General features: G+C 46.3%; 1 protein-coding gene across 2 annotated transcripts in view; it reads left to right on the top strand.

Annotated features, from left to right (window-relative positions):
• Nucleotides 1–7,061: 7,061 nt before the first annotated feature.
• Nucleotides 7,062–23,201, top strand: part of Setd7 (SET domain containing 7, histone lysine methyltransferase) — a 48,146-nt gene continuing 32,006 nt past the window's right edge. Inside the window, exons 1-2 of one of the 2 annotated variants that reach the window (XM_046459541.2) lie at nt 7,062–7,271; nt 15,765–15,894. In XM_046459541.2, the coding sequence (XP_046315497.1) occupies nt 7,232–7,271; nt 15,765–15,894 (170 nt within the window). In that variant the 5' untranslated portion in view covers nt 7,062–7,231. The remainder of the gene's footprint in view (nt 7,272–15,764; nt 15,895–23,201) is intronic. The other variant, XM_046459542.1, reaches the window with a different exon arrangement.

The following is a 23,201-nucleotide window of genomic DNA, read 5'->3' on the forward strand; positions in this document are numbered from 1 at the left end:
CTCCTCCCACAGCAGGGCTGCCCACCGGCACTTCTCCAAGGAGGCCGTGTGAAGCTGGATGCAGCGTTCTTCACATCCCTCTATCTTGAGCACAGGAGCATTTGAGCTGGGTTCTTTAAATCTGTCTGAAAGATATTCCAAAAGGTTGGCTGCAGCCTCTTTTCCTGGGAATTGATCTATGGACTCAGCAAAGAAGTTCAATAGGATCTTAAATGATTTGAAAGAACACTCTAGATGCAAAGAGACTGCAAGGCAGGTCCCCCCAGCAAAGTATATTTCAGGAAGGGACAGCCTAGCATCCAGGCCCTCTGGATGTGGACTGCCTTTTATGGTTTGGGTATGAGGTGTCCCCCAAAACTCCTGTGTTAATGCAGGAATTCAGAGATGAGATAATTGGATTGTAATCAGTCCATCCTTGTTTGAATGGACTAACTGGGTGTAACTATAGGCAGGTGGGGGGAGGGATGGCTGAAGGGGGCAGGTCCTTGGGGGTGTGCCCCAGGAAGGGTTCACCTTCCCGGGGGCCACCCACCTCTGCTTCCTGTCCAGCATGAAATGAGCAGTGCTTCTTGGCCATACCCTTCCACCATGATGCTCTACCTCCCCGTGGGCCCAGGGCAATGAACTCAGACAACCATAGACTAAACCTCTCTGTGCATAAAATGGATATGACTAGAAATCAGTGGGAATAAACCAAGACTGACTGAACTTGTGACTGAAGAATTTAAGGAAACCCCCAATTCCCATTAAAGTGACATGATTATAATATCAGGAAGATAGAAAGAATGTGATAGTAATGGTCGAAGACTTGTTCCCCAATGCAGCGGTGTTCAGAGATGGGACTTTGGGGAAGTGATTGGATCATGAGGACCCAGACCTCGTTATTCCATGATAGATTAATAATTTGATGGCATTAGGGAGGTAGTAGAAATTTTAGGAGGTGGAGCCTAGCTGGAGGAAGTAGGTCACTTAGAGTGTCCCCTTGGGGACTATACCTTGTCCCTGGCCTCCCTCCCCTTTCCTCTCTCTCACTCTACCTCCCTGGCCGCTGGGAGCTGATCAGTTTTCCTCCACCACACTACACCTTCCATATGATTTGCCTCACCCCACGTCCAGAGCAAAGGAGCCCACTAACCACAGACTGAACCTCTGAAACCATGAAACTGTGAGTCCAAATACATCTTTCCTCCTCTAAGTTGTTCATGTTAGGTATTTGAACAGTGATTGTGACTTGAAAAGTTAAAATCTGATCTAGGGTTATAACTCAACAGAGTAAATATTTAGCATGGCCCTGGATTTGAACCCCAGAAACACCAAAAAAAAAAAGTGAAAATCGGTCAAATTGGCTACATGATGCTATGTAGAAAAATCATTTTGAAGAGATAGAACCTGGAAAAGAAGCTCAGAATCTCAGACCCTGGCAGGGCCACCCATGCAGGACAGGAAGGATGGGTGGACAGTCTCATTCTTTCATGACACTGTGTCAGGAGTACTTCTCTTGTGGATCACACAACTAATTTCGTTTACTCTAACTCCAGGCTAGCTAAGCAAACTTCTGGATGGAATTTATCTCCTCAAGTGCATTCATCTACAGAGAGAGGCTGAGCTTGCCATGACAACACGAGTACTCTAGTCTGTCAGTCATAATTCAGGTCTGAACATCAGTCTCTGGGGTCTGGTATTAATATGAGTCCACTTGATGAATGTGGTGACATTTGTGGTAAATAAGTCAGGTAGAAATAGCCTTCTATTCATCCTGTATAGAATAGTGTCAAAAGAGTATATACCCACCTCCTACCCAAATGTCTCTATTTGCCCAGGACCCAATCACTCTAATGGTAGCCCTTCAAAGTAATTTTGTAAAAGCAATAAAGCAAAATAATATTTTAGAAAACACATTTGGTTTCAATGCTGATGGGATTTATTGTTCAAGTTTCTGAATCCTATTGATTTTTCTGAAGTAATATCTAAAGCAAACTGCAAACTGTTCTGATTTTCTTTTTCTTTCTTTTCCCCAAGTTATGTCACTTGGCAGCTTCACAGACCCAAGCCTGAGAGGGTTCTCACAAAGAGCAAAAGACCCAAACACACCATGGGGGGACAAGATTGGCCCAGAGTTGACCCAAACAGAGAGATCTGGGCCACATCTTCCCTTCCCCCACACCCCTGGAGGGTCTAATTTTAGTCTACTGCATAGACTGCAATGACAGGAACATGTTGCAAGAACAAGAATCAAGCAAAAGAGAAAAAAGGAAGCCTAATGTGGCAGGAGGCATTTTAATGCCATGGCAACTGGGTGTCTTCTCTCTTATTTCATTCACTTCCTCGGTCAGGTTATTCTGCCCTCTCTCTCCTGCACTTCCTGTTGCCGTAATCAAATCAAACCAGGTCACCCTGCATTCGTGAGCCCTCTCCCGACTGCAGACATCTATTTCCAGCAGAAGGAATTTTCCCCCTGTCTCCCTTTGCTCCCGGACCTCTTTGGGGTGCCCTTGATGCTCCTGCTTTCGCTGCCCTCCCAGAGCGGCTGCTGCAGATGCCTCCCTTTCATCCAGCCTCCTCCCCCACGCCCTTCTCCCCTTGCTGCTCCTCTCCCTGCCCCTCCCCCCAGCTCCTGCAGTTGTCACTAAGTCTGTTAGCCACTTGATTAGTGACTCAGTGATTCAGAGTCCGACAACCTTGGACTGAAATCCCCACGCCCTCCTTCCTTGGGTCAAGGTAAAGGGCCTTTTCGGGGACCCCCATCTCCCTGCATAAGAAGAAATGACTGGAGACTTGAATGCTGTCAGGGTTGCCCTGACTCCCTCCCCTTTCCTTTTTCTGCCCCTCCCTGGGCTTCCATGCTCTACTTAGCTTTCCCTGAGGAAAGCAGCAGAAAATGTTTGAGCTTAGAATTTATGTAGCCCAACATCCTCATTCGCAGATGGAAAGACTAAGGCTCAGGGAGCTTAATGGCCCAGTTGCTCAGTGAGCTCTTGGCAGAACCAAAATACATAAGGTGCAAATTCAATCCAACTAGCAATTGGTGGGAAATAAATTTTTATTAAGGAGTGAGCAGTGCCAAAATGGGACCTGATGACTACTTGAGAGTTCCTTCACTGTCCTTGTCTCCTTGTGGGTAATGTTGGCAAATGGTGCAAACCCAAGCCAGAGTACCGACCAGAAATTTACCAGGGCACCTGGAAAGGCCATGAGGAGACTCCCTAAAGCTGAGTCAGGAACATGCAGACATGGGAGACTCCATGCTTGAGGTCCTCCAGGATTTACTCACGGGACAGGATTAGCAGTCATAAGAGCCAATTCCAGTGAATCCACTTTTACTAAGTCTCCCCATGTGCTCAGCTGCACAGCAGTGAACGGACAGACTTGCTTCCCCTAAATGTAGAAAGGTGCAGAAAGTACAAAAAGCTTGCAGAAATATACTTATTGCAGGTTACATCAGTCTCTTAAGTAAATGAGTCGTGTAAGTTCTCTGTGGAAAGACATGGGTGGTAAAATGAATCAAATTAACTCAGTATCCTGATTGCTTGCTGCAATGGCAGAGAAACTTCTGTTTCCCAAGCTGAGTCTGAAGGGAGGGGACATATGGTTGGATGCAGTGATCATCGGATATGGTGAAAGCCAAGCCAGGGAAGCTCAGAAAAGTCACTCCGCAGTGTCAGTCTGCAGGCAAGGCCCTGGGCAGGGCCCAGATGCTGGAGTCCTGGGCAGTGCTTTTTGTCCCTGGCTGGGCTTGTCCCGGCATGCTGGGATCTGCCAGTCAGGAGCTCAGCCACACTGCTGCCAGCTGCAGTCACTACCGCTGCTGCACATTGTTTGTGATTAAGAGCTTTATTGATTTTCTAGCCCTTGACCACGTTGGTGGGGACAGAGTACGACACGAGAAACTGGTGGGAAGCCAAGTGGAAAGAGGGTTTATGAAATGAGCTCTCAATGAAGGAAACTGTGGGGAAGGATGTGATGGAAGCCGATTTGGGGCCAGTGGAGGTGGGAAAGTAGAACAACTTGAAAATGCTCTCCAGTCTTGAGCCAAAACAAAGCACTTTGCCAAAACACAGGCAGAGGAGCTAGTCTGTGAGAGAGACTCAGTACTGTTTATATAAAACAGGATATTCCTATCTGCAAAATCATCGCTGACAATGCTTAACCCACATTCACTACCAACCACTGTGTTGGGTTCTGGGGCTATAAATAAGAATCAGTCCGCCTAGGGAAGGAGACTCAGAACATACGCAAAATGACTTGTAAAGATGCTAGTATTTTTTAAGGGAGTCATAAAACATTTTGCCTAAACTCTGGGCCCAGAGCCAACAGATATGACTGATGAAGGATGAGAGATGGGACTGTCTGGCTACTGCCTGCCTCACCAGCAGATCTGGTGAAGGTCTTCAGGTGGCTTTTCCTCCCTTCTATGCCCACTCTGCCCAGAAGGCCCTAGTTGCTTCCCAGCAAGGCCCTAGCTGCTTCCTAGCCCAGCCCCTTGGGGGTGTATAGGAGGTTTGCTTCCCTGATGGGGGCTCTATGCTGGGTCCCAGGTGTTCTCAAAGCAGCAGATGGAAAGGCACTGGACAGAACCACACCAAGGGGACAACAGATGGACCTCCTTCTCTGAACCTAAAGACAGAGGCAGGACACTTGACAGACTCTACCCCACACATATACCCACTCATATGAACCTGTATCTCTGAGAACTTTCCTCCCATCCACCCTCCCCTACCCTGTATCCTTAAGTGTAAGGGGATAAATTATTTTCGCCTCTTCCTTTAGCTTTCAGTATCCTTTTTGCCCCTGAAAATAAACTGGGAACCAGGGAAGATGAGGCTCTGGTGTGTTTTTGTGTATCAGTACAATAAGAAAAGCAATGATATATAAAAATGGAATTTTTTAAAAAAAAAAGTCACATAACTCAAAACCAGGGAGTGACCAAGATCAGTGAATGTCAACTTAAAAAAAATAAAATCTTGTACATGTGGTTCACATTTGAACATGACGTGACCTGGGGTGGCCCTTTCATCATTCTCTGCAAGAATGCCTCTCCCTGTGAAGGCCTGAGGCCCGGGTATCCCCACTGGAGGACTTTATGGAGGTCAGCCCTCAGCAGAAAGATTTCAGGGAGGTCTAACTAAGCTGGAAAAACTCAGAATGGCCTAACCTGAGCCAGAAGTCCCCAGAGTGGTCCAGCCTAAGTTAAAGGTCCTCAGAATAGCCAAACCTAAAACCCCAGGAAGCTTTAAAGTACAGTTTGAATCTCTAGCAGTCAGGAGGAGGAATTCGGGTATGCAGGGGTGACAGGTTGGCTTTGCAGTTAGTGTCCTAACTCCTGCATCAGGATCCACCCCTCTTTCCAAAAGTCAAAGAGGGCTGAGACGCCTGGGGCAGTGGCACAAGGCTACAGTCCCAGCTACTGTGGAGCCTGAGGCAGGAAGATTTTAAGTTCGAGGCCAGCCTGGGCAACTCAGTGAGACCCCGGTTCAAAATTAAAACAAACAAACAAAACTACTCTAAGGGCTGGGGGGATAGCTCAGTGGTAGAGCACCTAGCATGCCTGAGGTCCTGGGTTCTACCTCCACTACCCCCCCCCCAAAAGAAAGCCGAGGTGGGAGGGGGGAATTTGAGGCCCTAAAATTCCTGGCAGTTGATGGGGTTAATATCCCTAGCATTGTTCTCTTTTTCACTGAGGAAAAATTGAATTAAAAAAAAAAAAGAGCCAGCAATACTCATTTAAAAACAAAAAAACTGGCATTCAAACACCGAGCCAAAAAAAGGAGTGGTCTCCTGGGTGATGGAAGCACTTCGAAATCTCTAAAGCCTCGTTCATTGTTCAGAAAACAAAATGGAACAACTTTCCTCGCTCCCCGCCTCACCCGCTTCCTCTCTGTGCAGTAGCTGTTCTTGGCAGATGCCCAAAGCGGCACCCGGTAATTCCACGGTACATTGTGTACATTTGCATCCATTTAACCCGCTATTTACTGCCGCCCTTTACCGCCACCTGTAAGAGGCAGCACCATAATGACACTGTGGATAAGTGGCTGGGCCGTGAAGTGGGTGCCCAGTGGTTTTCTCCACACGAAGGCGCCTGAATCTGTGAAGTAGTTGGCACTTGGAGAAGCAGGGACAGCTGGGGACAGCACACGTACAGGACGGGAAGCGCGAGAAGGAGGCGCGCCAGACGGAGGGTCCTTCCTCGTTAGCTCCGCTCGGTGGCTCCTTTTCCATGACTACAACCGCGAGGAGGAATCTGCCAAGCCCTCGGTGCGGCTAGTTTCCTGCCTGATAAAGAGCCTGCTGCCGTTGGTATTCGAGGAGTTTCTGAATCACCCCAGGGCCTGACGCTCCGAAGGAAGGTGGATCCTGGGGGCCCTGGGGTGGGACCCACAGTCCGGCGGAATCCAGGCGGGATGACACCCCCTCGAGTCTCGGAAACCGGCTCGCGGGTGCGATGCGGTGCCGTGCGGGCACCTGCGCTCTTGTGCCTGCGGCACTGTGCAGCTCCGGTGGCACACCGGGTGACGCGGGGGCGAGGGCGAGAGGAAGTCGAGGCGCCGGGGCGGCAGCAAGGCTTCCTCGGCTTCCCTTGAGCTTTGGAGGTTGTCCCGAAGTGCGGGGAGGGAGGGGGCACTGCACTGCGGAGTTCCAAGTTGCGGGAGACCCCCAGAGGGCGGGTACCCTGAGGTCTTGAATGCACGTAAGAAGCCCGGAGCTGCCAGGACCGTGTGGCACGCTCGGAGCGCGCAAAGTCGCGCAAAAGCAAAAAGATAAACGCCGAGGGGCCCAGGGACCGGCTGGCTGGGGCACAGAGTCAGCGCGGCCCCGGAGCGCCTTTCGTTTTAAGGAGCCTTACTTCTGGGAAGGGACAGGGAACTGTCAATCAGCGAGGGAGGGAGCGCACCGGCGCTGGGTGATGTCAGCGGATCAGCTGCTCGATAACAAAGAGGGGGTATCACAGGAGAAAGTTGCAGCGGTGGCGGCCACCGCGGCACCCCAGAGCCTCGGAGGCCAGGGGCAAGTGGGCGAAGGGAGGGGGGACGGCTGCTGCGGCAGCAGCTGAAGGCCGAGGAATTGAAAGGGCTGTAGGGGGAGGCAGTGCGAGCCAGCCCCGACTGCTCCTCCTCTTCCTCCTCCTCCTCCAAACTCGCAGGGCTCAGCCCCAGCGCTCGCTCAGCCGCCGGGAGCACCCGGAGGGACCGGAGGCAGCCGCGCGGCCCCGAGCTGGGCAGGGTCCCCGGCCGCCATGGATAGCGACGACGAGATGGTGGAGGAGGCAGTGGAAGGTACAAGCATTTCTCCGGGACCGGGGAGGACACTCCTAGGGCCCGGAGCGCCGAAGGAGTGGCGGGCTGCGACCTGCGCGGTGCCGGGCCCCGCGGCAGCCACTGTCCCCTACGCCGGTGGCGGGCTGCCCTGATCGGGCGGGGGCCGGACAGCTACGGCCAAGCTGCCGGGAGCTCACCGTTCGCGGCGGGGCGCAGGCCGGGAATGGGGCTCACTGGGCCGGGGGCCCTGGGAATGCACGGTGGCTTCATCCCGCCCGGCCACAGCCTGCATCCTCCCTTGGAGTTGCTAACCTGCCCTGCACTCTGGCCTTTCCCCTCGCCGGGATGGAGGGTAGGGTACCCTGGAGGTCAGCGACCTGGTTGTCCCCGCGGAGCAACCCCCCTGTGCAGTTTGGGCAACCTTGATTCCCACTCCGGCCAATAGCCCTTTGCTTCCGTTCGCCGCTGCGCCCCGCCACCGCGGCCGCCACCGGGTGGGTCCCCCAGCGCCGTGCACCGGGCCGAACCTGGCACGTGGCGGCAGCGGCGGCTCCTCCAAAAGGATGAAATCATTGCGGGGTACTGGACCACGCTTCCGACCCCGGGCTCGATCGTGCGAGGTCGGGGAGGCGGGTGGCCCTCCCTTCTGCTTCCCCGAGCGAACTCTGTCAAGCCCCCCTCCCCCTTCCTGCTTCCGAGCCGGGGTGTCGCCGCCGCCGCCACGCTGTGCGGGCGCGTCGCAAACCCCGACCGAAATTGCTGGGTGACACTTAACTTTCTGAATTCCCTGCAGTTGGCTGTGGGTGATATCACCACCGCGGTGTCGTGTTTCTCCGCCCCTTCTCTTCTGGCGCCCCTCCCCCGACTTTCCTTGCCACTTTGTTTTGCTGAGTTTCTCCACCTCTTTTTTGCTAGTTCTGAAAAACGCTGTGGGGACGTTATACAATCTCGTTGTTTGTGTCATCAGATGTTATGATTTTGTAACACTGAATACTGGAAAATACTCTTTAGCGTATTTATTGGATTCTACCCTAAACCGTGCGTCGTGATGTTTTGCAATGTTGTGTGTGGTATTGTTCCAGAATATTTTAAACAGCATCCCAGCAAATAATTTTTAGCTATTGGTTGAATCTGGTTTCTATCTAATTTGTGTAAACAAATTCTCACAAACAATTAAAAACTAAAGTGGCAACGCTTTACAAATGCATAAGGATGCATGGTCAGTGCTACAGTAGGAAAAATCAAATTTTATGATTTCATAAACATAATTCCTATCGCAGTGCTCTTGAAGGAGATTAATCAGAGTGATATTTATGAATTCTCCAAAAGGTATTCAATCTGATGTAAATATTAAAACTTATTATTTTTTTCATCTAGGTTCAAAGGCAATTAGTATGCTTTTTAACTTTAGAAAATTTTCACAATATTGTGAACTCAGAGCTTGTACCCCTTAAGTAAACTTAATGTTGGAACTTAGTGGGACCCAAAGGCATTGATTGAGTTGGTCCACAAGACTTTGAATTAAGTTACTGACTTCTTCTGCCTCTGTCATGGGGGAAAAAAAATGCTCTTCTCAAATTAGGGCTTGTTAGGGTTTACTCTTATTCCTCAACGTTTACTTTTACTTTTTACTTGTAAAAACCCTGATCACAGATGAAGCCTCCTTCCCCTCTGGTCCTGGGGGCCTTTTGCAGAATGTTAAGGAGGCTTTCAACATGTATCTATGTTGTTTTTGAGATAATCTCCTGGATTAGAAGCAGGGAAGTTTCCTTTTATCATCGGGAAAGGCAGTTATACAGGTTGAGCATATACATTATTGTCCTAAATCAGAACACTTCTGAGAGCAAGAGCGGGCACTATTAATAATTATGCTGGGACAACTGGCTTAAACCTTGACTATCTTGGGCAATCTGGGACACACACTCAGTGGCACCTAACACTAGACAATTAGATTAACTTTAAATTTTTAAATTTTTAATTTATTTTTTTCCTATGGTGCTAGGGATCACACTCAGCGCCTGCTATGTAAATATTCTATCACTGAGCTACATTCCCAGTCCTAGAATAACTTTTGATATTTAAAAGTCCTTAGAGAAGCCAGGTATGGTGGTGTATGCCTGAAGTCCCAGCTGCTCTGGGAACTGAGGCGGGATCACTTGACAGTTCTAGGCCAGCCTGAGCAACCTGGCGAGTCCCTGTCTCAATAAAATAAAATAAATAAATAATAATGAGCTGTCAGGCTCAAATTTGCAGGATGTCTAAAGCTGTGTTTGTGCTCCTGGCAAATTGCACCCTTGGGCTTTTCTCAGCAATTGTTGGCCTTTTTAGTGCTTGTGTGCAGTGGTCTCTGCTTAACATCTAACACAGGTATAAGATATAAACTGTTCATGACCTTCTCCCAAAGAGAAACTAGTCTGAATATCTTGGTGTTCAACTAATCTACCTCTCTCCATAAACACAGCCTCTCTGCTCAGAAGTTCATTGTCTTAGCTATTATTATCGTTGCTATAATTTTTTTGTTCTTATTATGTGAAAGTTCTGTGCTCAGTGTTTCGCACATATTATCCATTCAGTCTTATGAGACAGGTACAAATATTCTAATTTTACTGAGGAGGGGAAATGAGACATAGAGAAGAACTAATTCAAGGACATTTAGCAAGGGGGAGGGACAGGCTGGACTTCCCCTCCACTATACCAAACTGTCTCCCCACATAGTTTTAAATTTTTGATCTGTCAGTCAACTATATGAAGTACTTGGGTGTTTGAGTTGAGAAACAGCTAAATATTATGTCAACATCATTCTTTATCAGAATAACTCTTCAGAGGTTTTTCTGACAGAGTTCAGTGTCTCAGAATAATGCATCTGGGAAAGATAATTTCATTTCAGCCTCTGCCACAGGAATTCTTTCTCCTCTCCCCTCCCCCATTAAAGTGTACCCTGGAAGAGAAACTGATCTCTTGAGGACTTGAGTTTAAATGTCTTGTGCATCATATACAATTTGGATCTCTATCAGGGTAGAATTGTAACCTAGTGAAGTTCTAAACTCAGAGTGAATGAATTCCCAGAGGGGAAATGGGGGTGTCAGGAGGGAGCATTCTTTGCACCTGTGCCTGCCCTGCTGCTTTGGGTAAACAACAAGCTTTGAGACCCGGAGGCTGAACTTGAGCTCTCTCTGTGGCTTTTTATTTTTATTTAAAAAATTTTTATTATTATGACTTTTGAGACAGGGGTCTTGCTATGTTGCCCAGGCTGGCCTCGAACTCTGGGGCTCAAGTGATTCTCTTGCCGCAGCCTCTGGATAAGTTGAGATGAGGTGCATGTCACTGCTCCTTGTTCTCACTGTGGTTTTTTAAAACATTAAAAGTCTAGTTTGTTCAGTGGAGAGTGATGTTTAGCTTTCATGTGTTAGTTTTCATCAGGGGCCTTGGAAACATTTATTTTTCTATTTCTTTGTCCACCCATAGATGGAAATGAATACAATGTAGTCCCTATTAGCAGTTTAACATTGTAGCATGTCTACATAGATGGATCTCAGTGGTTGAGAGGAAGTAACAATTACTTGTAGCTTGGGGAAGTAGAGGGGGAAAGATTTCCCCCAAAGAGGTGGCACAGAGTTGAGTTGAGAGGAAAACTTTGAAAGTAAAGACATCCCACATGGAACTACTGGGGCCCATCCAGAGAATCATTTTGTGGGATCTGCTGTAATATTGGGCTTAGAAGGAGAGAAGTGGAGGGTGCCTGAGGGAGGGGAGCGTGGGTCACAGGACCAGAGGATGACAGCTGGAGGCCACAGGAGCTACGGGGACCCTTTGGAGCTCTGCTCTGGACAGTGGTAAGCAGGGGCACTAGGAGGGGCTGAATGGGCAGCTGAATGTCACCTCATAGGCCCCTTGCAATGGTCCAGGTGTGCAGTTATGAAGCAGGATGAAAACAGCTGCTCAGAGTTTCCCTACCCAGCGCCCTCAACACAGTAATATTTCTATTAACAGGCCACCCAATAGCCTGTCCTGGCTTCTGTAATAAGACTGCCCACGCTGTGTTCCTAGGACAAACGCATGCTCAGTGTACTGGTAGCACCCTCTCCCTGTGGGCCATGTGCTGAAATTATGACCCTCACAACTAACAGTTGAGCTCTTGCAGTGAATTGCCCTTAAAAATCAAATTATATTTTTAACAGCCTGTGTGAGTGTATCATCGGGAAGGCTTTTTTTTTGCATTATTATTATTAGAATAAGCTTGGCTTTTATTATTACTACTTTTGGAGGGCTATGTAAAACCCTCCAAAAGTAGTAATAATGTGGAAGGGTCTCTTGTTTTGAGGAAACCCACACTGCACTCCCAGATCCCTTGTGAGCCGGAGGCAGTCAGCAGCAGAGTCTGATCTGGAGGGAATTTCCTTTGCTGAGGCAAACATTGCTGGCAGAGTAGAGGCCTGGCTTCTATCAGGTTCAGGGGAAAAAACCTTACTCAAAAGTAACTCAAGGGGAAATATTTAACTTTCTATCCATTCAGTAGACAATGATCTTTAGAACAAAATGAAAAAGTAGACTTGTGAAATTGTTGCTTTTTCTTTTCCTTTCTCTAATGCCTATAAATATTTAAAATCATGCTGCAGACGGATATACGGTGGATTAGCTGGGGCAGCATTAAAAACACAGAGCAGTCATTCAAGTTAATTTCCCTGTCCTCTGGGCCTGGTGCTCACCCTCTGTGTAGTGGAAACTGGCCTGGAAGGCTGTTGGCTGACCTGGCACATTCTGCAGACTGACCTCAATCAGAGCTGGGGGGACGAGGGCTTCTCTTTAAGTTAGGTAACACTGGCAAGGGACAGGAATTGACAACCTGGACATGCTGTTGAAAATCTCCGCAGTTCTAGGAGGATTACCTTCTCTACCAGGGCCTTGGACACGCCTGGCTTTCATAGTGACACCTTGTTCTATAGCAGCCAGGAAGAAAGAGTGCTCAACACTCCTCCCAAGAGAAGAGGAATTGTTGGCCTTGGGGGAAGGGTTTGCAGCATTCATAGACAAGTCATGTGTCATTGGTGTCCTCAACGGAAATAGGTGGAAATCTAGAAGATTGTTTTGAGGTTTAAAGTGATAACAGGAAACACTTGACCCAGTGGGTTCTTCTTCTGTTTATCAACATCCTACTTCATTAAATTGACTCTTCGTAGGACTAGAGGTGGGGTAAAAGGGTACAGAATTTGCTTGGCACACACAAGGCTCTGGATTCCATCTCCCACACTGCAAAAATTAACTAAATAAGACTATCACTGACATGACAAAATATCATAAATCATATTGTCTAAAGGACATTTGAAATGAAATCATGCTGGAATCTCTCATAGAACTAATGCTAAAAGGAAATGGAGGGGCATAGCCACCCAATTTCTTATGTTCCCTGTGTTTATTTGTTTGGAAAAGTCTTTGTTGTTATTGTTTTGGTTGTTTTCTAGATGTAAAGTTTTACTGCTCAGAAAAATCCCCTGAGCTATTAAATATTCAGGGTGGAAGTCTTGAATGATCACAGCCTCTAATTTCTAAAGCTATTAGTTGATCACATCCTGATGAAATGGAAAAAAACAAAAAACCATAGCCAGTCAAGTGGGGCATCCCTGAGCAGGACTTGTGGGTCCACACCTGTCATCCTGGCTACTCCAGAAGCTGAGGCAGGAGGATTCCAAGTTCCAGACCAGCCTCAGCACCTTAGAGAGGCCCTGTCTCAAAATAAAAAGGGTTGGGGATGTAGCTCAGTGGTAAAGCACTTGCCTAGCACCTTGCCTAAACATGTACAGTATATTTAGCTACACATTGGGTCCATCCCTAGTACTGTGAAAAGAAGAAGAAAAAAAAAAAAGAAATAAAGAAAAGAAGGAGGAGGGGAAGGGGGAAGGGTAGAGGAAGGAGAAAGAGGAGAACGAGACCCCAGTGTGCTTTGAAAGATTTCAGAACTCCCCCACCAGCAACATAAAAACCTTAAGAATGACAGGGAAGGGTCACACACCCATGCACCTTCTTCTAGAATCACAAGATCACCTGAGAAATGGCCATCATTCAGTATGTCCCTCTCTCTCTCCTAAGAGATTAAAAGGATGATGGGACTCCTCTCCGCTGGCCTGTTGAAAGGCACCAACACAGGCATCCCTCGTGGAGCAGGGTTGAGCCTCTGGTCATCTCACCTGGGATCAGTGCTGACCTCTATGCGCTTTTGGTGTGTCATCTGACATCTTCCATTTCCCTAATAGTTCAGTTCCATTGCTGAGGGTGAACCGTGAGCACTGTATTCAGAAATAGGACAGGCTAGAGGGAAAGCAGGGTGCATTTACATTGGAATTAGTGTTCATGTTTATCATAATATTTCTCTTGATCTAAAGTGAAATAACAGATTTATCAACATGGACTGTGTAAAGTGTGAAATGTGTGAACTGATTTCTATGAAAAAAAAGCATTTTCAACAAATTAGTAAATATCTCATATGAGGCTAACCTGATTATTCTGAACTTTATACCCAATTCAAAATAGGACATTAAATTTATAGGAACTTTAGTGGCTAAATTTAATTTTATCCCAACAACATTTTCATAAAAAAAAAAAAACTTTAGCTATTGTACACTGAGTGGATTTTTTATGAAAAGAAAAAAGTAAACAATCTGTTTCAGTGAGAAAAATGTCATCAGTAGATATTTAGAAAACACTATCCACATATTTCATATGACTCAAGGATCATGTACCATTGGTTTTTATATAAAAAAGAAAGCACTTATGACCTAGTTCCCTCCTGACAATTGATTTCCTGGCCCTGGTGGAAAAAGCATATGTTAAGAGGAAAGGGACTATCTTGATTGTCATGTATTTAAGTAGTCATGTCTTACTGTACACGTTCAACGAGACCCATTTTATGTGGAGTCAGATGTATTGATCTGTTGGCTGTTATTTTATCCTTCTGTAATCAGTAATAGAACTAAGGAGCATTTTAATTCTTTGTAATATTCTTAATTTTTTTTTCTTTTGTGGTGCTGGGAATCAAATCCAGGACCTCAGGAATGCTAGAACAACCATCTACCACTGAGCTACAGCCCAGCCTGATAATATTCTTTTATCATGCTAGAAGAAATTATTTTAGGAGATGAAAACATTCCTTGTGGTGGTTTGGTATGTTTTCTCCTGTCTGTGCACCATCTGGAAGCCACATTTTAGTATTTAATGTCCTGTGCTGCACACGGTGTGTAATGTCTCTATTCCTTTTCCATCCGTGACCCTGGTTGTTAACCCAGGAAAAAGCCAGTAGAGTAATGACTGCCCTTATTTTCACCCAGCTCTGCAAAATCAGTTTGCCAGAATGAGTGGGGAGACCCCAGGAGGTGATCCCTGGGGTTTGTGAAATATGTAGATAGTAATAAAGAACTGAAACGTGGACTGCAAACATATACATTAGAATAGACCGCCTGGGATCCAGGAAGAGCCAGCAATTGAAAGATCTGGGTAATGACTACTGCTGAGGTTCAAGATCACTAGTGAAATGGCTTTGTGGACACTTCTGCCTCCATTTAGAATACAAACCCTCTGACACACAGTGGTAGGGGGTATGCAACAAGGTTGTTGCTAAACATTCAAAGCTGAATGATTTTGCAAAATAAAACAGGTTATGCTCAAGTTCGAGCTTAGAAGTACTGTCAGCCAGTCATGTGTGGTGGTGGCACATACCTGTAATCCCAGTGACTCTGGAGGCTGAGGCAAGAGGATTGCAAGTTCAAGGCCAGCCTCAGCAATTTAGCAAGGTCCTCAGCAACTTATCAAGACCCTATCTCAAAATAGAAAATAAAATGTGCTGGGGATGTGGATCAATGGTAGAGCACCTCTGGGTTCAATCCTCAATACCAAAATTTAAAAAAGGACTCTCAGCCAATGAGGTTGTGTATGAATAGCAGGGCAGTTTTAGAGACATGACTCTCTTTCTTGTTATCTGAGCATAACATGTAAACTTGGGGGGGTCTCAGAATGGCTGTAGTCCTCCACATCATAAAACAGAATGATATATAAAGTCATACTGGGTACTTTAAAAACTCAAGAATTGGATAATTTATTGCCAAGATAATGTATCTAGCGATACACTCTAACAATGACTCTGAACCACATTTCAGTTAAGCACAGAGTTTCTTTTCAAACATGAGAAGATCTAGTGGGGGGGGGGGGGTGGGTAGATGGTACATTGTAGCCAGCACTGCAGATCTTATTGATAATAGCCCTCAGTCCCACATGAGCTGCAAGCCTATTTAAATTTCACATTCTGAAATGTGGCCAAGTCCCTGTAGACCTGTCAGTTCACAAGTGTCCATGATCCAGTGGGTGCCACCAGTATGAATGAGATGAGAAAGCTTTGCATGTTTGACCACCTGGTGCCGAGGAAGGGGTCCTTGGGCAACCCCAGGACTTGCCTGGCAGCATCCGGGCTGACAGTGGTGGGGAGCCCAGACTCTGTTAAGCTTTGCCTTGTGGTTCTTTCCGCAGGACACCTGGATGACGATGGATTGCCGCATGGGTTCTGCACAGTCACCTACTCCTCCACCGACAGATTTGAGGGCAACTTTGTTCATGGAGAAAAGAATGGACGTGGGAAGTTCTTCTTCTTTGATGGCAGGTAGCACTCACTGTTTTGTTTTTTGTTTTGGAGGGAACTGAACTATTTCACATGAAGGAATGATACAAATGAAAGAATTCCAGTGGAAATTTTTGTACAACTTATATAAAAGGTAAAAAGGTAACCCCAATATGTATGTGCTGCTTTGGTGGCTGAGATGTCACCCCGGTGGCTATCGGGAAGCCACCGTCAGGTGTGCAAAGCCCATGATGGATCTGTCTAGCTGATACTCTGCCCTGCCAGATTCAGGGCCCCCCATCTTGCACAAGTTCATTCATTACATGGTCACCCAGTTCTCTGATGGATCTCACCTGATCATTCAAGTACTGTGAGGCATCTCAGTGAGGTCACACAAGTGCGGGTCACTTCTGTTGGTGGCCAGTTTGGGCAATTCCAGCAGAGACTGATTCCATTTCTTCTTAGTGTAATGAGCACACCTGCCTTCAGCCTACTCTGTCAGCAGTTGTGGTTTCTCAATTCGGCTGCCTGGGTGACTCCTTAGCTTCATCCCTTCCTTACATTCCCTCTCCTGACGAGGTTGTGGAAGAATACATCTGGCAAAACCCTACAAAGCCACATCATCGCCGTTCAAGAAGTAAGACAATGGGGTAGACAGTGGGGTACAGAGCTCTAGACTCACGGCACGCTAGATGCCTGCCTTTGGGATAATTGGTCCTTCTATGTGATTCCGTCACACTGATGTCTGTGCTAGTATTTTCCATGGTTTACCTGTAGTCAAAGCACTTTCACTTGTACCACCTGGACAAGGTATGTCACGTCTCTTCTTGCTTCCTTTCATAAGGATGCCACGTGGCAGAGGCTGTTTGCCCTCCTGTGATGGCCAGGTGTGACTGGAGGACTTTTCTCTTTGAGGGAGAGATAGGGTTCCATGGGCCCCCCTCTTCAGCAAGGTCTTCTTCCATGTCAGCTTCAGAAGCAGTGAATTTCTCAAGCAGTCAAAGAAATCTATTATCAGACCCGTCGAGTGGGAAATACAGAAAAGACTTCGCTAAGGTTACAGGAGCGTGTGGGTGATGGCACCCTTTACTACACCCCTAGCATTGGTGATGCGCCAGCACTTTCTAAACTTGAGGAAAGGGGATGTCTAGCTGGCAGCTGAAGGGTGATCCCAGGCACTGGCATGCCACCACAAACCTTTTTTTGAAATGCTGTGGGTTGATTTCAGAGATGACAATTGTTCCTCCATTCTCTGATATAAGAAAGTGAGGAAAGCAATAAGAATTGACCATAGGACTTTTGTAAAGTTTTATTTCAGGAATTGGGGATTTGGCTCAGTGCCTGGCAAGCAGAAGGCCCTGAGTTCCATTCTTGGCAGTGGAGAAAAAAAGTTTCATTTTAATGACTAATGCCACCCTTTCCTTTCCTATTGTCCCCAACCCCTCACCCCACATGATATTTATCAGAATTCTGCTTTCACACTGTCAATGTAAAACTGGCCAGGTAGCTCTCTTCTCTTCTTTCATCCTAATGGGAATGCCCACTGGAGACCTGGCCAAGGTGCTGGTCTCCCACGTGCCTGGCAACCTGCCCAGAGGGCAGCTTTTCCCACCCATTTCCACCACAGCTGACGTAAAGTTCTTTTTCTTGACAGTCCCGTTTTACCTTATACTGCAAGCATTCTCCTCTCTCTGCGACCACTTACATGAATGTCTTCTTTCGGCTGCTCCATATCCAAGGACAGAGATTTCCGTGGGCCAGATTCTATGTCTATAACATCTCTTATGCTCCATAGCACTTTCCCTTGATTTGATACTAAAATCAAAACCGTAATAGAGTCCTTACTGAGTAGGGAGCTGAAAGAAAAGTGTGGAATTCGCCCAAAACGCACCTCCCCCAGGCTTCCCCAATCTGATAGTTTGATAATTATAACCAGTGACTGAAAACGGCCCAACAGATTTGGTTAAAGTTGGTGATTTGATGTTGGTTACCTTCTTGCCTCACAGATCTGATAAACAAAAGTACTGATGGTCCAGACCCAGTTTCTGAACCAGAATGCCAAGAACGAGCAGGATGTAGCCCCCGGTTTGCTGAGCAAGGCCTGAGCCTTCATGAAGACCAGGCCCCATGAGCTCCAGCCACTGACCTAGTGGGCCACACACATGCAGAAATCTGTGTGTGTGTGTGTGTGTGTGTGTGTCATGACATGAAAACTTCAAAGCACGGGGTCAGGTGGAAGCCCAGACCCTCCAGCTAGAAATAAATTCATTGACTCTTTTTTTTTTCTTTTCAAGGCTCCCATTCACTAATTTCCATACCTACCACTCAAGTATTGCCAGTCAGGGTGGTGCATGCCTAGAATCCCAGCCACCTGGGAGGCTGAGGCAGGAGGATTTCAAGTTCAAAGCCAGCCTCAACAATTTAGTAAGACCCTAAGCAACTCAGCGAGACCCTGTCTTTAGATAAAATATTTTTTAAAAGGGCTGGGGATGTGGTTCAGTGGTTAAGAACCCCTGGGTTCAATCCCTGGTACCAAAAAAAAAAAAAAACAGTATATTGTTGGCTAGGATGTGGGGAGGGGGGTGCCTGGTTGATCTTCAGAGAGGCCAGGGCCAATACCCTGGGTAAGAGGGTGGTTATTGCACATGAGAATCTATGCAGGGACAGGCCCTCAGAAGGTCACTGTCATCCTTCATAATCCCAATACATGTCTTGATGTGAAATGTCTGCTAAGAGAATTTTCTGCAAAAATTAGTGAGCATCTTATGACTGAAACAAAGGCTGTGGAATCTATTGCGTCTTTTAAGAAGGTATAGTTTTGGTGGGGTGTGGCACACGGGAAGCCATTTATTTCTACAGGGGCAGCATCTCTATTTACATTTATCTGTTAATATTTCCTCCCTGTTACCACTCCTGATTATTAGGATCTATGTGTTGTTAAAAATATGTGGGGGTAGGGGTGGGGCTGGGGTTGTGGCTCAGTTGGTAGAGTGCTTGCTTAGCACATGGGAGGTGCTGGGTTTGTGTCCATTTATTATAATTTTTTTTTTAATTAAGTGGGACTCTACAGTCAAGGCCTTTAGTCAGTCAAGGCCTTTAGTCTTGAAATATTCCCTGCAAAAGTCTGAAATCAAGCTTTTGAAGTAAAGGTCAGGAAACAAAAAGTTTTGTTAAAGAAACTTGCTTAAACCTCTAGTGCTGATCTATGATCCCATTAAAGGGTTTCTTTGCAATTGTAGAAACCTGTGTTTGGAAAGCAAGAAGGAAAATCACAAAGTGTAGTAACAGAAGATGCATTTTTAGTCTTATATGAAACCTGAACCCAGATGTGCAATCATTCGAAGGGCTCAAATGAATGTGAAGAAAATTTTAGAATCAACTTTCCCCTTGACATAGAATATAATAAGCCTGATTAAGAACAATAAGCATCCACATTTACAGGAGAAATGATCTTGTTAAAATTTTTAACCAAGTTCCTAGAGAGAAGCAGAATATTTTAAAGGTTAAAAATATAGCAAATGCTTGGTGGATTAAAACTCTTCAGAATCACAGAAATGTAAAAAAGGGTTCCTTTTTTTAAACCCCACCCCTACCCCATGTCACCAAGGTGACCACTGTTGACAGAAAAGTTGAGCATCTTTTTTTTTTTTTTAACATTTATTTTGAGGTGTAGGTGGACACAACACAATGCCTTTATTTTTATGTGGTGCTGAGGACCAAACCCCGGTCCTGCCTGTGCTAGGTGAGCGCTCTACCGCTGAGCCACAATCCCAGCCCCAAGGTGAGCATCTTAAGGGTGCTCAAGGTAAAAACAGAAACAGCTAGCTATCGCTAAATCAGCTGAAAGAAACAGAACGGTCATTGTTCTCCCCTTCCCTACTGTCTCAGCTTCAGAAAGTTTGCAGGTTTGTATACCATAATCAAGACTTGGTCATCCCTGTATTTGTGACAAAATGTGCAACAGGAAAGCTAAGTTACTGGAACTGGCTGGTTAAGTTGGAAACCTAGGTTAGACCACTCATCCTTCACCTGACAGTTTATCCCCAGAATGAGGAAGGAATGGGAAAATAAACTAGTTTTTTTTTTTTAATTGTCTTTTAAAACAGCTATTGTTTTCCATTTTACTCTCTCCTTAAAAGAGAGAAGAAGCCAGGTACAGTGGCACACACCTGTAATCCCAGCAACTCAGGAGGCTGAGGCAGGAGGATCACAATTTTGAGGCCAGTCTCAGCAATTTAGGGAAACTCTATCTCAAAAAAATAAAGAGGGCTGGGGATGTAGCTCAGTGGTAAAGCATTCCTGATCTCAATCACCAGAATCACCAAAAAAAGGGGGGGGGGAGAAAAAGGGAGGGGAGAGAAGAAACTTTTCCTAAAATTAAGTAATTGGGATTTCTTCTTAATATCATTCTGGTTCTAAGGTAGAGGCACATGTGTGGGAAGGTAAACGGGATCTCGAGGCATTGTTCGTGTGGATCTGGAATCTGGCACTAGAGGATTTATGGGAGTACTAAGGGATATTTGGAAAATATCTAATATTTTGATGTATACATCTCTAATCTTTATAATTCCCCAATTCTGGATGTTTATTATCATGTATTTTTCTTTAATTGTTCTCACTTCAACCAAGATTTATGGATCTCCAGGCAGAATTTGTCACTGTCCTAGAATGGTTAGAAGAGGGGGAAGTTCCAGTTTAGATTGGCTTTCTTTTGGGCTTTGGGATATTAGGGAATTGTTTCTTAGCCTGAGAAAAAGATGAGTTAACTCATTTGCTCATATCTATGTATGCACACGTACACATGTAGATATATGAGTAATATATAAAATAGTTACAAATCTATAATGCATCATGTGTTTTTTGCTGTGTAAACATGATGCTTCTCCTTGACATGCCAGTTAGATTTCAAAGTATTAATTTCCCCATGACTTCATTCTGTGTCCAAGTCATCTTCTGATGTTGCTTGCTACACTGGTGTGTCCAGCCAAGAGAGCTCCTTGTAGTTTATCACTGGCCCAGTAACCTGAACGAGGGTATCTGATGAGCCCCTAAAGTGATACTTCTATGCAGAATTTCTTGTGCTACATTTTAAGAAAGGGTTTGGTCACATTTCAGAGAAAATGGAGTTGGAGTGGACTTCTGAAGTCATGTCTCCCAGCCTCCCACACAAGGCAAAAGTCCTTCATGTTCCTGAGTGTTGTCCAGCTCTTGTAGGACTAGGCTCAGCAAATGTATTCATCTGTATTCTAAAGAACAGTCCGAATTGAGGCAAAAGATTTTGTAACATGCAGCAAGCAAGGGAATGCAAAAGAAATAGGTACCTCTGAATATCTGCACATCTGTTCAGCACTGGGCTCTGCCTTCACAACAATCCGCCGCGTTGGTTTCATGATTCCATTTTAGGTATGAAGAAACTAAAGCTAAATAACCGTCCTGTGACCACCTAGTTCGTAGGAGCTGGAGCTGGGATTCAACCAAGATGAGGCCCTCTGTCCACTACATGTGTCCCCTCCTCCAACTACAAACAGGGAGATAGCTGGTCCTCACGCCTTCCCTCCACACTCTCATGGGGCTTCAGGTCACTCAATAGCTATAATTATGAAAAATTCAAAGGAGGCCTGGGGTGAACCCAGTCCTTTTAACAACTTGGTAGGAGCTTGGCAGACTGATGGAAGGTTCTAGCTGGTTGGCCTCCCTAAACTTCAGCTTTCTCATTTGTAAAATGGGAATAAACAAACCTACTTCTCAGAGTTGTTGTGATTAAATGAGGAAACGTGGAGAGACCTTATTGAATGTAGGGCCTCTCCTAGGTGCTCAGAGGAATCGGTGGATGGATGGAGACGATGATCCGTCATCATCGTGGTCACTGTGAGTGGACAACGGTGACTGGGGACTGTGTTGGGAAAAGCTCAGAGTGCCTGCATCTCCTTCTGCTCCCAGTGTCACTCGACAGGCAACACAGCAGACTTCTGTGACTTCAAAAGGTGTGGAGATGTCTCCCCACCAGCAAGCAAACAGTTCTGTGGCTGGTGTCCTCTCATCCAATTCTGTCCTGATGCTGTCTACACGAGACAGCATCACACTCCACAGGCGGAGGGCTCAGTCTCCAAGACTGCTCCCACTACATGCCAAGCTCAAGGTCCATGCCGTTTGACCCGTGCTTCTGACTGACCAGCTGAAATTTGAGGCTTCCACAATCCCATTCCCACATTCTGTTAGTCAGCTGGAGCCACTCAAGGAGACGCTCATGTTCCCTGGTTCATCTTATATAAGATGCTGCATTTCATGCAGAAATGCGCAGGACGAGGCCTGGGGAAGGGGCCTGCGTGGCACCACCAAGCCATCTTAGAAGTGTAACTTGCCATGTCCGTATCTGGACGCTCTTGGAACCCAATCCTTTGGGGTTTGTGGGGAGATTTCATCGTGGTAACATGATTGCTAATAGCTGGTGGGGAGCCCAGAAAGCCTGTCTCTTCAGATTCTTTTTGGGTCTCTGTGCAGCACTCCTCCCTCCAGGGTATGAACAGGACCCCTCTGGAATGAGGGGGTCTTATGACCTACTCTCAGTCAATGGCTGGTCAGAGATTTTCTCTATGGCCAGCTCCTGCACAGAAAGGCAGGGGATGATTAGAGTTTCTGTGATCCGCCTTGGAGAAGAGAAATTCTAGTTTCGATAGCCTGCCGGGGGGAGGGAGTTATGGGTCAAGAAGCATGGCTGAAAACCAAACTATAAATATATCACAGTATCTCAGTGTCTTAATCAGTTTTGGCCTGCTGTAATAAATGCTATCTGAGTGTTTTAAACAACATTCACCAGCCAGGCGCAGTGGCACAGGCCTATAATCCCAGCGGCTCAAGAGACTGAGGCAGGGGGATCACAAGTTCAAAGCCAGCCTCAGCAACTTAGCAAGGCCCTAAGCAACTCAGTGAGACCCTGTCTCTAGATAAAATACAAAACAGGGTTGGGGGTGTGACTCAATGGTTAAGCACCCCTGGGTTCAATCCCTGGTCCCAAAAATAAATTAAAAAAAATAAACAACATTCCCTTCTCACAGTTCTGGAGGCTGGAAGCCCAAGACCAGGGAGCTGGCTGGTACATGTCTGGTGATGATGGCTTCCTGGTTTAGATGGCTTCCTTCTCCTTGTGCTGCCTTGGTGCAGAGGAGGGAGAGAGGAAGTGGGCTCTCTAATGTCTTTTTATAAGGGCACTAAACCCATTCTGGAAGCTTCTGCCTTCATGACCTAATTATCTCTCAGAGCCCCACCTCCTGAGCCCAAGTTCCTGGGGGTTAGGATCTCAACCCAAATATTGGAGAGTCAGAACTTTTCTTGGGTTTTTTTTTTTCTTT

This window comes from Marmota monax, unplaced genomic scaffold, assembly GCF_021218885.2.
Source record: "Marmota monax isolate L192 unplaced genomic scaffold, Marmota_monax_Labrador192_F-V1.1 WCK01_AAM20220418_F8-fsc00039, whole genome shotgun sequence".
Classification (NCBI taxonomy): Eukaryota; Metazoa; Chordata; class Mammalia; order Rodentia; family Sciuridae; genus Marmota; species Marmota monax.